The 15,005-nt window shown below is 39.7% G+C and overlaps 2 protein-coding genes across 6 annotated transcripts in view; both read right to left on the bottom strand.

Annotated features, from left to right (window-relative positions):
* The window catches only part of LOC117162679 (serine/threonine-protein phosphatase 2B catalytic subunit 2), a 232,535-nt gene extending 219,184 nt beyond the window's left edge, over positions 1-13,351 (bottom strand). The window contains exon 1 of one of the 5 annotated variants that reach the window (XM_076620755.1): positions 12,334-13,350. In XM_076620755.1, the coding sequence (XP_076476870.1) occupies positions 12,334-12,385 (52 nt within the window). In that variant the 5' untranslated portion in view covers positions 12,386-13,350. Of the gene's footprint in view, positions 1-12,333 lie in introns of all 5 variants that reach the window. The other 4 variants (XM_076620754.1, XM_076620757.1, XM_076620758.1 and 1 more) reach the window with 4 other exon arrangements.
* A 595-nt stretch (positions 13,352-13,946) lies between these two features.
* Positions 13,947-14,920, bottom strand: GstS4 (glutathione S-transferase S4). The gene is made up of 4 exons (XM_033344533.2): positions 14,779-14,920; positions 14,542-14,709; positions 14,283-14,428; positions 13,947-14,211 (listed from the first exon to the last, which is right to left on the bottom strand). The coding sequence occupies exons 1-4, from the start codon at positions 14,918-14,920 to the stop codon at positions 14,044-14,046; spliced, it is 624 nt and encodes a 207-aa protein (XP_033200424.1). The 3' UTR covers positions 13,947-14,043.
* Positions 14,921-15,005: the final 85 nt, after the last annotated feature.

The following is a 15,005-nucleotide window of genomic DNA, read 5'->3' on the forward strand; positions in this document are numbered from 1 at the left end:
TTCAACACGAATCAAACGCTATGTCACAGGCTGGAAAGAACCAGGCAGCATAGAAAACTCATATGTTCATATTGTGAAATAATTTCAAATATCATTGACGTTGTAACGAGGCACAATTGTTACGATTATATTGGTAGAGCTTAAAAACAATCTGAAAATGCATAAATAAATTACAAAATACACATTTACTACAAACCTATATTTAGCAAAAAATTAGTATACTCTACAGATAGTCATTTTGAATATCTGATAAGCGTTAATGATAGTCCTAGTGAATATTTAGGCTCATTAACGCAATGGCTAATCGACTGTTTAAATACTTTCGTGATCTTTGCAAAACATATACTCAAATATCCTGTAACTACAATGTAAATATCGCGTTAGATAATATCGTGTTAATGAAATTTTAGAAAGACTCGCTCGATACACATAATATATTCATAACAAATTTGTAGGTGTTCGGATACTTTCGTCAACTATCTTACGTATATCTCGGCAAATTAAAACAGAATGGGAAACCTTGAAATTAGGTCACAGATGTTACGATACATCGCCGATATTATTATCTCGATCCTCGAGGTACGTTTTGATCTTATCAGAAGCCACGTGGGTGGCGAACACGTGCACATCGTCAAACGTAATTAACGTACGCGAGAAATCCTCGCTCCCTATGTTTGCACGCGTTAATCTCCTTCTTTTATCACCGACGCGTTTACACGGGAATTGTAAAGAGACTTTTAACAATCGTGAATATCGTTATGGTTGAATTCCGATTACGGTGACTAACAGAACAGGTAAAACGATCGGTGTTAACTTAATGACTAACCATTATGCGATTATCTTAGATTAGACACGAGACGATTTATGTTTGCATTCTACTGTCTTTTTTTTATGCACTTAAGAGTATTTGATTTATGGACTGTGATTGAGAATGGAGGAAGGATAGTGTACACTGCTACTGTCGGTTTGTTATAATTCTGAAACTTCTACGAGATGTAATAAATCTTGGTATCCATTAGTACGATTTCGTCACGTGTTAGCGTATTTCTAGAAATTGATATAGATATTTATGTTGTTTCATAGTTTCTCGAAACAGGATCTAGACAAGATAATTTTGAATTTGAAAATAGCCAGAATACGAATATAATGGCTATTATGTGTATTAGTAAATATGTGTATAAACTAATTTGCCAATTAATAATGTTAATGAATCAACAAGTTGCAAGTTATACATTTGCCCTGTATAATTTTACATCAAGTAGGATAATCAGATCTATTTTCCTCTTAATTAAACTGTTTCCCTTGTAAATTGTAAATACCTGATGGTCCATTTAACATTCTACTCCTCCAATGTTCCAAATTAAAACAAAACCATATTTACACTCACAGATATATCCTAAACTAAAAGAAAGTCAATCAAATATTACCCAAGGCTACCAAAATTACCAATCGAAAATTACCAATAATTATCACGATAGACCAACGAAAACTACTCCAAAAATTAAACACTAGCCCGTCCATAGCGTCTCCACTCTCATCATTCAAAGTAACCTAAAAGAAACCAAACTAATCAAATTACCTTCGACCAAATTACTCAAACACGCTGCAAGCAAACCTTAACCACCCTCTGAACCATCGATCGAACGAACCGTCAACAACCACGTGGTCGACTTTGTCAAGAGACGTTCAACGTCGTATCGTATCGTATCGTATCGTATCGTATCGTATCGTATCCCGATGCCGGAGAACGATCGGCAAGTTGGTCGAGCAAACGAAAATAGCTTACGAAGGCAGGCATTATGAAGCTATGAAAATATTTATAGACCGCCACCGTTGGCAAATAATGACACAGGCGGCTATCGTTGTGGCGGAATAGTTTCGCCTTTAATAAATAACGCACAACACAAACGACCGTGTCGTACAGCGTTACGCCGAATGATGCAAATCCTAGATTAACGCGGGGGAATATTGTCGGGGCCGTGTTCCAATATTTTAACGCGATATCCCGAGATCTAAACGAATGCAGGCTCACGCGCTCGTACGAGCTCGTACGACATCACCGAAGAACGGCTCTATATGCATCGGCCGACGTTTTGAAATCGTAGGATTATACGACGCGCGAGCCGCACCGTGATTCATTTATCACTTTCGCGATCACGAGTTCTCGATCATTGCCAGTTGCCTTCAATTGAACCCAAGCGCGAGCCTCACAGTTCTCTTTTAATCCAACGCGTAATGCTTTGCCTATCAACTTTCTGTTTTCCCACCTTTTGCTTCTCCGCTCCCTCCCCCTCCTTTTTTTGTCAATTCTTTCATTCTCCCGAATATTTTTTTCCAGTCGTTCTATTCTTGCTATTCTTTCTAATGGCGTTTGAAATGGAGTTTGTGCAGCGATCGGAAAGCGAGTGAATATAGTGTTCGGTGAAAGAGGAAGGTTAGGATTATTGTTTACGCTAAAACTATGGACTTTTGCGATGTACTTAATACGTTATATACTATCTTGTTAGTTGAGATTAAAATAACGGACGAAAATAAATAAGTAGGTATATGCAATCGTGTTTTTGTTTTGATAAAAATGAGCAGCGATATTGTTAAAATAGTTTTAGTATGGTTTTAGTACTTGCGAGAAGACGAGAAAGTCTTATGAAATATTTGATCAGAGGGAAACAGTGGTAGTTGTCAACCGATCGTACTTCTGTCCCTCTTCAACCCTAGTTTCTTAGAACAACTGCAATGAATCGAAGAACAACTGTATTCACTCCTAGTCAAAAGTTTTTTTCTGTAATATTTAGAATATACCACATACAATAATGTCGATACCATCGTACCGTAATAACCAAACTGCGAATGTTTATACGTTTGTGGGAAATTTGATGGTAGGAAAATATAGAGAATACACATAACATTCAAAAATATAATATTCATTGTAAAATTTAATAGATGAGACAGGTCTTATACTTCGTTTATTTAATTCTCTATATATCTGTACATATATATATGTCGGAGTCAGGTTGGAATTTTGGGGCGTTCGATGAACCTTTACTTACTTTACCGTCGCGGATGTGGCTAATATTTATCAGTACGAATGTGGACACTACAAGAGGCTATGAGTAATGGCAACAGAATGTTCGAGATGATGGTGACAACGAATTCAGGTTCGATAACGAATCCACGGTCCACGGGAGGACAAGTATCAACGTACTACTCGATTCGGGTAACTTCTCGACAACTCAATCAGTAATTCGTCCAACGACTATCTAACAAACTAACTCTGCCCTCATCCAAAAGGAACTGCCCTTATATACTCCTGTCTCCACTTCTCGGGTCAATCTTTGTTTTTAAGGAGAGCAATATAATTACTTCATACCTGTGTCAGGCACACGTCCCTCCCGTGGCGGTGGCTACGTCTAGTGACCCGCTATGTCACTTCGAGCCCGAACCCATCGTCATAAAGCCAGATTGGAACATTAGAACTATTTCTTATTTTTATTACTTAAATGTAGCTATAGTAAAAATGTGGACTAGGGTATTGGGATTTTTCCCAACATTCCGGATGGGAAATCCCGATGTTCTTTCATCTCCGACATATATATTATACAAAAATATAAACACCAACAGGACAATGATCCTTTGCTACGTAACATTAAATTTTGGATAAAAACTCGAAACTTCATTTACAACGCTAACGCTACTCTTCCCATCTCGATAAAGTAGCAAAGCGAAAAGAAATATATGTGCCCTCCTTAGTATGCAACATTTGAGACACTTTTCCATGCAGCGAGTAATTTTCAAGCAATTTGAAGACGCCAACTTCTCGAAAGGCAAAAAATCTAAATAAAGAGGTGGCTGAAAAAAGAAGCCACCCCCTCGTTTCACCAAGAATTCTTTCCAATCGAATGCTCTTCTTCCACAGACTTATGAGGAAGAGGTGGAAAACGCGAGTCAAAGATGAGAAAGACAAAAGGGGAAAAGGTAAACGACAACGATGAAGTCAATTTCCATAAAGAGCAATTTGTACTTCACCGTTTTCTTCGTTATTTATAGAGTTCGCCGGAGAACCGGAAGGAGACATGAAAGGAGAATCCCTGAGACGGCAGTCTCTTCTATAAGGGTAGGGGAAAAAGCGATCGAACGAAAGACAGGGAGTTGGAAAAGCGAGAAAGAAGGAGCGGCGGCAGCGTACACGTACACTCTGCATATTTAATGCAATCAGAATGCATCGGGCCAAGAATATCGCGGAGAAGGAGGATGCAATTTTTCTCGACAAAAAAGAACGACCCGGTGAACGTGATCTTTATTGTCAGAAGCTAGATTTCTTCTGAATTTATATCGTGAAAATATACGTATATATGTATATATCGGAGTCGTGCTACGAGCATGACAATCGGAGAAAACCTTTTCTACCAGTTATTCATTGTGAAAGACGTTTCTCTTATAATTCTTCGCGATTATAAATTAGAAACGACGAGAACGAACCTTTTTTCTGGGGATTATTCGTTTCGTTTGATAGATTTGATTTCTAAAAATAATGTATCATTACGTTCAAAATATACAGAATCTAGCAGATGATTATTTTACATGCAGAAGTAAGTCGAAAATCTAATATAAAGTTTGTTCGTTTGAGACCTCGTTTTCGAGAAGATCGAGTTTAAGAACTTGTCAGGTACACGTGAACTTGACTAATTCTCGAATGGATACGAATAGACAATCGATAGAAGGTTATTCTACGTATGAAAATAAATGAAACACGTAAAATAAATCTTGTTGCTTTCGAAGCCTCGTTTCAGTTGAATTTTGACACGTTTAATTCGATACACGTATAGACGATGAATTTTTTAATTCCTATCGCAACCTATATATATGTTAAAATGTATATAAATCGTTCAGGAACATTGATCGACAATTTCCTAAATTAAAAGGTAAAGGAAGCGATGATTTTACGGCCAGTATCTTCTCGAAGGTTTTTATTTTTTACAATTTTTTTACGTTTCTTCGCAAAAGTGATCCAACTTGTATATTTTGAACATATATATTGTTACGTCCGGTGACTCTCTACAAAACCAGGCCCCACGCCGCGAGCAAGATGGCAGCCAGATGTCCACACACCCTTATTACGTACCCTCAATGACCTTCAGGGCACACCATAAATCTTGGCATTTTCATAGTTATAATCCAAGTTACAGTATCACGCCAAAATAATTTACTTATAATTCTCAATGAGAATTGATTGCAAAAATTCTACCAAATAAAAAAAAAATGAAAAAAATTTTCATAGTTAAGATTCTTCAGATCAAACAAGTATCTTTTATTTCAAGTATTCCTTACATTTATTGTCTACTACGGAAAGATACGGACAAGTTGGTTTTTCTCACGTTCGGTATCTTCCTCTAGCAATTTCCTCTCAGGGGAGGCTAAGACCCTTCCTAGCCCACCAACCTTCTTATTATCCAATCAGAAGCAATGTCTATTGCCCTCACTTCCCTAGCCAAAATTATCATCAACAAATACAATGGTCCGTGCGCTAGACACGCCCATCCCTAGCTTTCCTCTGCTACAGCATCGTCACTGAACTTCACTGATTCTCCAACCTTTCTTCCAACTTTTCTTCCATCCTTAGATCAATCACCTACTTAACTTATACATACGCACCAGCGTAATTAGCTTCTATATAAAGTTGTTGGAAATATATAATATTATAACCTGTTAAACTCAGTGTTATACTCATTGAACCGCCCCTAGCAAAAATAAGGGGATCGATCAGTTCGTGACGTCGATTGTCTAATCGTAACGGGAATTTACGACTCACGTTGACGTGCTTCCTCGCGATCGCGTCTCTCCGCGAATGGTCGATTAAACATATATATTTACATTTTAGCAAATACATTTTAGCAAATGAAGAAATATCCCACATATGAAATGAAATTTAAGAGAGACAAATTGATGTTATTTGAAGATAGGGAAGATGTACAAGTGATTTACTTTCTGTTTAACAGGGGAAAGGAGACGCTGTTTAAATCGTAGAGCGAACGAAACGATTATCTCGCAATCGAGCTCGCATAATGTCGTTAGCGAGAGCCCTGGCTGTGCTGTAAGTTCTTTGATTTCATTACAAGCTGCTGGGATACGGCCGCCTCAAAACGCTCGAAAGACAATGCGCTCGTCAGCCAACGTCCACTGCGATACTTGAAAGGTTTGAGCGGTGTCTGTCGTGCTCGAATAAAATGTAATTAACGGCGTGTTCCTTTCCTTTGATATATATTTGAGAAGGGAACGGAGAAAGGTCTAATTATACTAGTTAACTTCGAATTATTTTCACTTTGCAATTATCAAAAAGAAATATATGCGAACATTGAAGTAAAAAAATTAAGCAACTACCCCATCGATATATAAATTTTTGTTTCTTAACCATTGAATTAAGGACACAGTTTACTCCCTGGCAACTACCCTCGAAACTCCAACGATCCAAAATTACGTGTTCATACTTAATAACCTAAATACGAACCTAACACCGAACCCCTAACTTTCGAAAAAGAAATCCCTCAAAATCTCGATAATTACAATTTAACGATAAATTACAACTGCATCCTCCAAATCAAATTATCCCTCATTTTCAATCGCAAACTTTTAATTTTCCAAAGAGAAAAATCTCTTAGAAGACCAACGATCAAATCAGCATTTCAGATTAACCACAAACCTTCATTTTCCCCTTAAAATCTTGAAACTCTCAACAACCACACGAAACTCTCACGCGTGATTGTACTTAGGGTTGGTGGAAAGATTATCGAACAAAATACTACAAATGTCCGTGTGCGGGAAAGCAACCACGCCAAGCCCCGCTTTCGATAATCGACGCGTCACGCCCATAATTAGGCTGGGTAATTCGGCGAACGGGGCAATTATCGAGGCAATCGTCGGAGGGCACGCGTCGAGAACCAGGTTTTCCGTGGCGCGTGTTCCGCAGGCGTATAAATTTCTCCAGTGAAGAAATATCGTTCCAGGAGCGGTGATAGTGGACGACCGACTGGAAACGCAATTAGAGTGGAAAAATATTAGCTCGGTAACGGGAGAGCCGTGTAACGCGATGCCTTTTAAATTCGGTAATTGTCCAATGGGGAGAAAGTGGTTGCGCCGACGTAATTGACGTTGTGGCGCTCGGACACTCGCGCGCACACGCCTCGAACTACTGTCAGTCAGCGCTGTCGTCAGCTTCGAAAATACTAATCCCAATACTCTTTCGTTGTGAATTTTCTTCTTCTTCTTTGTTTTCGACAAGTGCATCAGACGCTCGTGCCACCGTGTGCTTCCGTTTTTCCTTCTCTTGTTGTTCGCTTTGATCCGCGTTTACTTTCAGGAATAAAGGATGCTCTTTGAGGTGATTTGGATACAAGGAATACAGAAGAAGAAGAGAAGAAGTCATAGTTGCCACTTTTTACGAGGAAACAATTTTTAAATTCAGTAGAATGTCGATCAATGGCAAAACAAAATTTTACAAAATTTTATAAAAATTGGATAGAAGTTTTTCGTTTGATTTTTACATCCTCTGTGAAATTTTAAGAATACCTTTCGTCATTGTACTAAAATACTGAAAACAGTAAAGTAGTGGTTCTTAATAAATTTTTACAAAACTTGATCAATCTATCAGCTATTTTTGGAAAGTATCGCCGGTCTTTCTAACGGGTTCTTTTCACTTTTAACTATCTTTTATTAATGCTATTCTTTTAGACATAAAGCGACTCTGATGTAAAAAGGTCAACGAAAACGTACTTATCAAGTTTTTCTCCTGTGCTTTTTCGTACGTTAAATCGATTAGAAATGAAAATTCGTTCTAACAAAGTTTAGGTAAATGTTTAATTTAATGTAGGCTCGCGTTGCGCAATTTTGGTCGTGTGTTCTGCGCGATGTAGGAAATGAAATGCACGAGATGGACGATGTAAAGAATTAATTAAAGATGATTATTAAGTCAATTTGCGAGGTCGTGCGTATTTTTAGCTACATACAAGAGAGTAACAAAGAGCATGAAATTTAACTTGGATATACCTGAACTTTTATATGACGCTTTTCACGATTCTTGCGACCTACATACTTTTTTACAAAGTAAGAATATATTCAAAAACACCTATGTACTAAATTGGTATAACATTCATTCAAAATAATTAGAGTATAATTCAATTATAATTAAAATACCATCCATTATAAAGCAATATAGATACTACGATCTTGTGACTTTTTTAAGCGAAACAATAGTATTATCTAACAGCACACAAATCATCAGAGAATCCTCTGTGTTCTGCTTTGTGTATCACGCGGTAGTGCCAAGGGCCTGGGCAAAAGTCCCATCTCTCTTCAACAGCAAATAAATATAAACATATGCAGCTTATTATTTTACATTATCAGCCTGTCATCGCTCACTTAAAATGCCTCGAAATTATACTTGATATCCACTGAAGCTGAATGATTGCCTTCATCACTATCTCAAGAAACTTTGAAGAATTACAGTTATACTATACCGACTAAATCAAAGAAATTTTCAAATTCAACGAACAATCAAAAATAATAAATTATCATCGACGGCGATCTTTAGAATTTCTAATGTTCCTTTGAATTGAATACCGACACAAATGGAGAATACTTTTTATACACGTTGATGGTATTGCAATTGGTAATTATTAAGTACAAAGGTGAAAGATAAATGTGGCAAGTAGGGATAAAACAAAAGAGCAAACAGAAGATGGTTTGTGTTTCAAGCTGTCTTAACAGATGCGTCAGTTGTGGCAACACAATTTCCACACCGACTGGCACACACGCGGTTCAATGAGCAACTGAGAGGTAGAAGTCAACGTATAACTTAACCCTGAACAAACCTCGAGTCGTAACGTTTCTATCATTCTATGCAGACGTATTCGAGGTGGCTTGAAAACAAGATAAATATCAACGAGAAATCGATATTTTCAGGCTATCACCTGTTGTTTCGATCAAACTAATGTCAACATAGTAATATGTATCTTCATCTAAATCGTCCAAATAGTTTCAAATTAAATATAGAATAGTAACATCGATTTCCTCGAAACCTATAAATATCGTTCTATAATCTGAATTGCTGATAACTCAATTCTGTGTTCGATACGATGTAAAATCGCTAAATAAAAAGAAAATACGAAATAAAATGTTAAATCAGAATATCAGATATAAATTGTCTAAGCATTATCGAATTAAATATGGATAAGAATATCGAATTAGAATGTTAGATATAAATATAGAAAATATTAAGATTCAAAATATATTCAATAATACCATAAGTAAATAACGCGACATTTTTTGATACGTATATTATATCAAATATCAAGTTACATATGAAATGAAAATCGCAGTAGCTATTATGTCTCGTATTATTTCTAGAATTGTTTATCATCTTTCCATCGAGTTTCATATTCCTCTCTTATGAAAGGCTTCATATCCCAGCGAATTCCAATTTTTCAAACCGAAAACCCGAGAGAAGTCGCATTATTTAAAAAACGATTTAACAGTGTGTCAATTTTCAATTTTTAGAATTCTATTTCATAGTCGCCGCGTTAAAAAATAAACAGAATTTGATATTCTACATTGATCGAAGGAAAATTACAAACGAAATGTTACTTTAAACAGGTTAAATGGCGCGAGAAGATGGAAGAAACGAATGACGGTCAAATGCATAGCAAGCATTCTGCGCAATCGTGGATGAATTACGCGGGATGAATTATCAAAAGGCCGGTTAAAAATCGTTAATCGTCGACGAGGCTTGGATATCCTCCAAATTACGATATTCCCGTCACGACAATGAGTTATATTCGGTGGTTGATAGTTCGCGGCCGTACGCGTGACCACGGCGACGTCTATTTTTGCTCCATTTCATCTTAGGCGGGCCGCTTGTCAATTCAACGCGTGTACAGTGAAATCGATACGTTAAATAAACCTTTTACAAAGTCACTGTGCCTCGGCCGATCGAATTGTATGAGTCACTGATGGATTGTTAGAGTTCGGATTAATTGTCATTGGCAATTTGGTCACGAAACACGAATAGAAACAATCCTAGTAAAACGATAAGGGATAAGGTATTGCGTTCAGAGTGTGGACTAACAAATATTAATTATTGTGAACTGAATTTTAAACTTCGATCGCTTCGATCAGACGAGACTGATACAGTTTGGATTAATTTAGGTTAGTTAATTTTGGAATATTAAATTTCAATTTATATTCTATATTTCATACAGTCGATTTAATCGATATTCTTCATAAGGGAAAACATAGTACTAGTTAAGAGAGATTATTTAAAAATTAACTTCGGCGTATTAATTTATGATCGATAAAAGTAATTATCAAGTTTATCAAAGATCTTTGATAGAAGAATTAAAAGAGGAACAGTCTACAAGAAGTACGTGCACAAATTTCGGTGAATTTTATTTCTACAAAGTCGCGTGATATTATCCGAAATATGCCTAAAGAAACCCCCTGAAAATTTCCGCAATTTAAATAATAAATGATAACCCAATGAAGATTAAAATTTCTTAAAAGTTGGTAAAATTGGAAGATTTGAGTGGACAAAGAAACAAAGATATATTAAGCAAAAACCAGATAATTTAAATTCGTGGTTGGCCCTTTGTGGGTTAATAACACTGACGAAGTCCTAGAGATTTTGAAAGGACCTATACAAATTCATTGTTGCCGCGGCGGACAAAAGACGAGCGAAAAGACTGGACGAAAAGAACAATCGGTGCTGCGTTTGAAACGGGAACGAGAATAGCAAACGAGAATGGCGAAAAAAGGAGTTGGGGGATCCGGAGGGGGAAAGAAAAACACGCGGAGGGCGCCACGCAATAAAGGTCGATGACCCTAAAGTGCCACCTGTACGTCCTGAACCAGTTCCCCTTTTCGGCAGCAATGTGGGTCAGCACGCTTCCTCGGCTAAAAAGGGCATGCTTGTATTGGCGAACCACCGACGATGGTTCGACGCGTGCCCGAATCGAAGAATGGAGACGAAACATGCTCAACAGCGGCCATTGTGCGTGAGCAGTACGCGTTGTAGTGAAACGAGGATGAAAAGGCACAAATTCACCGATTAATACGAGTTGATCAACCGAAAACAATCAACAAGCTAAAAAGAATCATATTGTTAATAATAATTACTTAATCATTTCTTTAAAAAAAGTACTCAATTTCATTATGAATATAGGTCGTTGCAGAGATCTCCTTAACGAGAACGTATCGACGAGTTTCTCAGCGCAACGTTTGACCGCATTTTTTATGTTTACTCGTTACCAACCGCCGAGATGTTAATTATTCTGCGGAAGAAAAACGAGGTCTCTTGAAAATGCACCGATCTAACGTCAGAACGTGAGGAAAAAATGTGAACGACCGAAAATACGTTTCACATACGTTGTATGTACGTGTTCGCGCAGGGGAGAGAATGGAAGATATCGGATTCGCTTTTGACGTCCTTGCAAAAACCGCGCTGACGCCAATGGTCGCTTCCCTAGCCATGAAACGCGTATTTACATCGGATACGCATTAGTGCACGTACACGCGAGCCGGTCAGCTGTTCGAACGACGACGTCCAGACGCGAAATCCTCGAGAGCGGCGTGCCGCGTCCTCGAGACGATCCCGTTCCTCGACCTCGTGGAAACGAGGCTAACCGCGCAAGCCGCACATCTTTGCAGACAAGAAGATGGCGGGGGAGGCGGGGTTGATGGGTAAAACGCGAATTAGGTTAGGTTGCACCGCGCGAGGGATACGCGGATAAAGCGAGTAATAACCGAATTGAGTGGCAATGGAACGGAATGGAATTCCAGTTTCTGATCTATTCGTGAAATTCATCGTACGTAAGGGAGGATATGCGGGACGTCAGGGTGGAAAAGCATGATTCGAAGGGTCAATGAGAATGCTGGCAGGTCGATAGCAATGGCGCCGCGAAGCTACGAAGAAAATCAATCCTGTACGGCACGCGACGTGTTTTGACGTGCCTACTTATTTCGTCGTTCGTTTCTCGAAACGCCACGATGTTATAACATTTTCGTTCGAAGGATTAGAGTAATCGTAGGATAGATAAGAATCGTCTTAGTGGTGTATAATAATACGATAGGGAGAAAAATGTACACGAGAGTGCAGAAATACCGAGAGTACACTGACGTACCGACCGAGGTAGCCGGAAAAGACGAGGCCGCAGGGCCACGCACACGTACACCAAGATCGCGCGTACACTGACACGTACGTACGCAGCCAAGGTGGTATCGCACACTTCGCATATAACGATATACCCATTCACGGGTGTCGATTATAAGAAAAATGTTCGTGTCGCTTACTTTTGATCACTCGTTCCGTCGTGGGGAGCTTCTGCGAGTTGTTCGAGGTCATGCTGTACGAGGATATTTGTCGGGTGGGCGCCGGCCTCTCGCTCTCTTTCTCTCCTCTCGCCTCTCTTGGCTATTTCACTGTTCCTCTTCCCCGGTCACACAGGATCGTCTCTCTCTCCCCTCACCGTGTCACTCTGTCACTCGGCTTTTTTTCTTCTTTCTCTAGCCGTAGTTACTCGCGCGAGGTAGCACCTTCCTCTCACGAACGGGGGGTTGGGTGGAAGGAGAGGGCGGTATTTTCACCTCGCAGCCCGGCGCGGCACACACACATATACACGTACGGAGTAGGGGGAGGGAGGAGACGGGGGTCGGAGAGGTGACGGAAGTTATCGCACGATGCGGCACATCGGTGGCTCCGGAGCGTTGTTCATTGGGCGTTTGCAGAGTGAGAAAATTATTCTCTGCCGTGTGTGCGTTCCTCTCACTCCCCGTATATTTACTACGCCGACCGACCTACGGTATGACTCTTCTCTCTTCTCTTTCTCGCTCGCTCCCCTCTTCTCTTTCTCTCTTTCGCGGTCTTGCTCTAACGCGAACTCCCTCTGCCCGACAAAAGGTACCACCAACGCCTTTTGCGGGGCGAGTAACTGGATCGCTGGACCACGCGAGCTGCACGGCCCGCACCAACGGGGTCTCGCAACCGCGGTACCACCACACGAGTAGCACAACAGAGTCTCCGAGTGAACGACAACCGTCAGAGACAAGAGTACCGAGACTACTAAGCGAGGGCGACAGCGGCGACAGCGACCACGGCGGCGAGGCGGAGGACAGCGACAACGATCGACGGCGCGAACACAGAAAGAACCAGCACGATAAAAAAAATACAACAGCAACGGCCACGACGTAGCAGACGACGAAGGCGATGATGATGACGACAACGACCACAACGACGACGACAACGACGGCGACAACACCGTAATGATGAGCACCGCGACGCGGAACCGTGACACCGACACCCACGGCCGACAGCACCACGCCGCTAAATTCTACTAACAAGATGTCTGTCAGTCTGGCACTCCGCGGCACGCACACTGACGGCCGGCGGGAGACGGACGCGCAGTCCTCCACGCGCACCAATCATTTCAGAGCACAGATTGGTCGCGCCATCACCAGCTGCCGCCACCCGTTCACTGAGTGGAGGCGCCACTGACCGCGCTGGTCAATCGACGGTCTTCCATCTAAATCGACGAAAATTTCACGTTTACAACGCCGCTATATCCAATCCAATCAATCTATTCGATTTTATTACCCGAGAAACAGTTTTAACACAGGGGAAATCATTGGAAAACGGGCGCATCGATCGATTTGTCGAACTAGGTTAGTAGGCCACTTGTTAGTCTTCCGAGAAGATAACTTTGAACGCTCCCAAATTTGGAAGCAGTTGTCAATTTCAATACCTGTCCAATTTGCATTTTAAATGCACCTTCGGTTAATCGTATCGGGCTATGTTCTTTAAGGATCGTTTTTATGTTATTTCATTGGGACGTAAACAACAGCCGGTAAGTTAACTGATCATATGTAATACCGCCACATTCAAATTAAGTCTTATGCAACAAATGCAATTCTAATGACTGAATTTTAATGTTACTGTATTTGTAGGATACACATGCACAATTTTACACCATTCGTCGTACAAACTTCAACAACACGTATCTATCATTAAAATTCCAACTTTGGTCTCTTCTCCACCCAGGCTTTTATATTCGGAATCGCCAGAACCTTTTCCTTCAGAGACTTCAAATGCGGGTTATCTTTGGTTATATCAGATTCATAAGCCGTATTTAAGGAATCTGATATACCGACGAAGAACAGATCGGCATAGCTCAACTAAAAGATATGAGAAATATAAATCAATTGATTTCTTATTCTGCGTATACTGTTGAATTAAACACGCTTACCTGATTACCATGCAAATATCCGCCGTTATTCTTTGCCAGATCTTCCAGTTTATTCAGGTAAAACGGAAACACTCTTGACATTACGTCGATTTTCTTTTTGGCTTTCAAAACTGGATTAGACTCTCTATAATAAGACGATATTGTCACTGAAAAGAAAAAGGGAAACTTATGGATCATGTAACAAGATTGAATGTTATTCACAGCAGCATATCGTTGGAAAGGAAATCAATTTGTTCATGGGTACGAAATCAATATTTACGCCATCTGAAATCGTAAAGAGCGCTAGCGATCGCGTCGATCTGCAACGTATCCAAATCAGTTTTGCCAAGCAGATTAAACTGTTTGGCCAGGTAGCGGCAAATAGGTAATGTTTGCGAGTAAACTTTGCCGTTGATTTCCAACGTGGGCAGCTGACCGAACGGGGTCGCTGAAAAAACATTAAAATATAGTTGGAGATCGTGAAATTCATATGGAAATAAGGTAAAAAAAGGTATACTTGACTTCATGTTGGACCACTCTTCCGACGAATAGTTTATGCGAATATCCTGGAATTCAACGCCCCCGTAGCTGAGAAGAAATCTGATGGGTTCTCCGAGTCCCATTACGTTAAAATATACTAGCTTATAACTCGCCATCATTCTAAATCTGTGAAATATAGTTACAAATAAATACAATGTAATTTTTATAAAATCACACGATCGGTTTAAAGGTATTATTCTAATT

Source organism: Bombus vancouverensis, chromosome 8 (assembly GCF_051014615.1).
Source record: "Bombus vancouverensis nearcticus chromosome 8, iyBomVanc1_principal, whole genome shotgun sequence".
Lineage (NCBI taxonomy): Eukaryota > Metazoa > Arthropoda > Insecta > Hymenoptera > Apidae > Bombus > Bombus vancouverensis.

Coding starts and splice junctions, on each gene's coding strand:
- GstS4 (XM_033344533.2), bottom strand. CDS start 14,920: ATGATGGCGAGTTATAAGCTAGTATATTTTAACGTAATGGGACTCGGA. Junction 14,710..14,778: donor GTGGTCCAACATGAAGTCAA/GTATACCTTTTT, acceptor ATGTTTTTTCAG/CGACCCCGTTCGGTCAGCTG. Junction 14,212..14,282: donor GATATTTGCATGGTAATCAG/GTAAGCGTGTTT, acceptor CATATCTTTTAG/TTGAGCTATGCCGATCTGTT.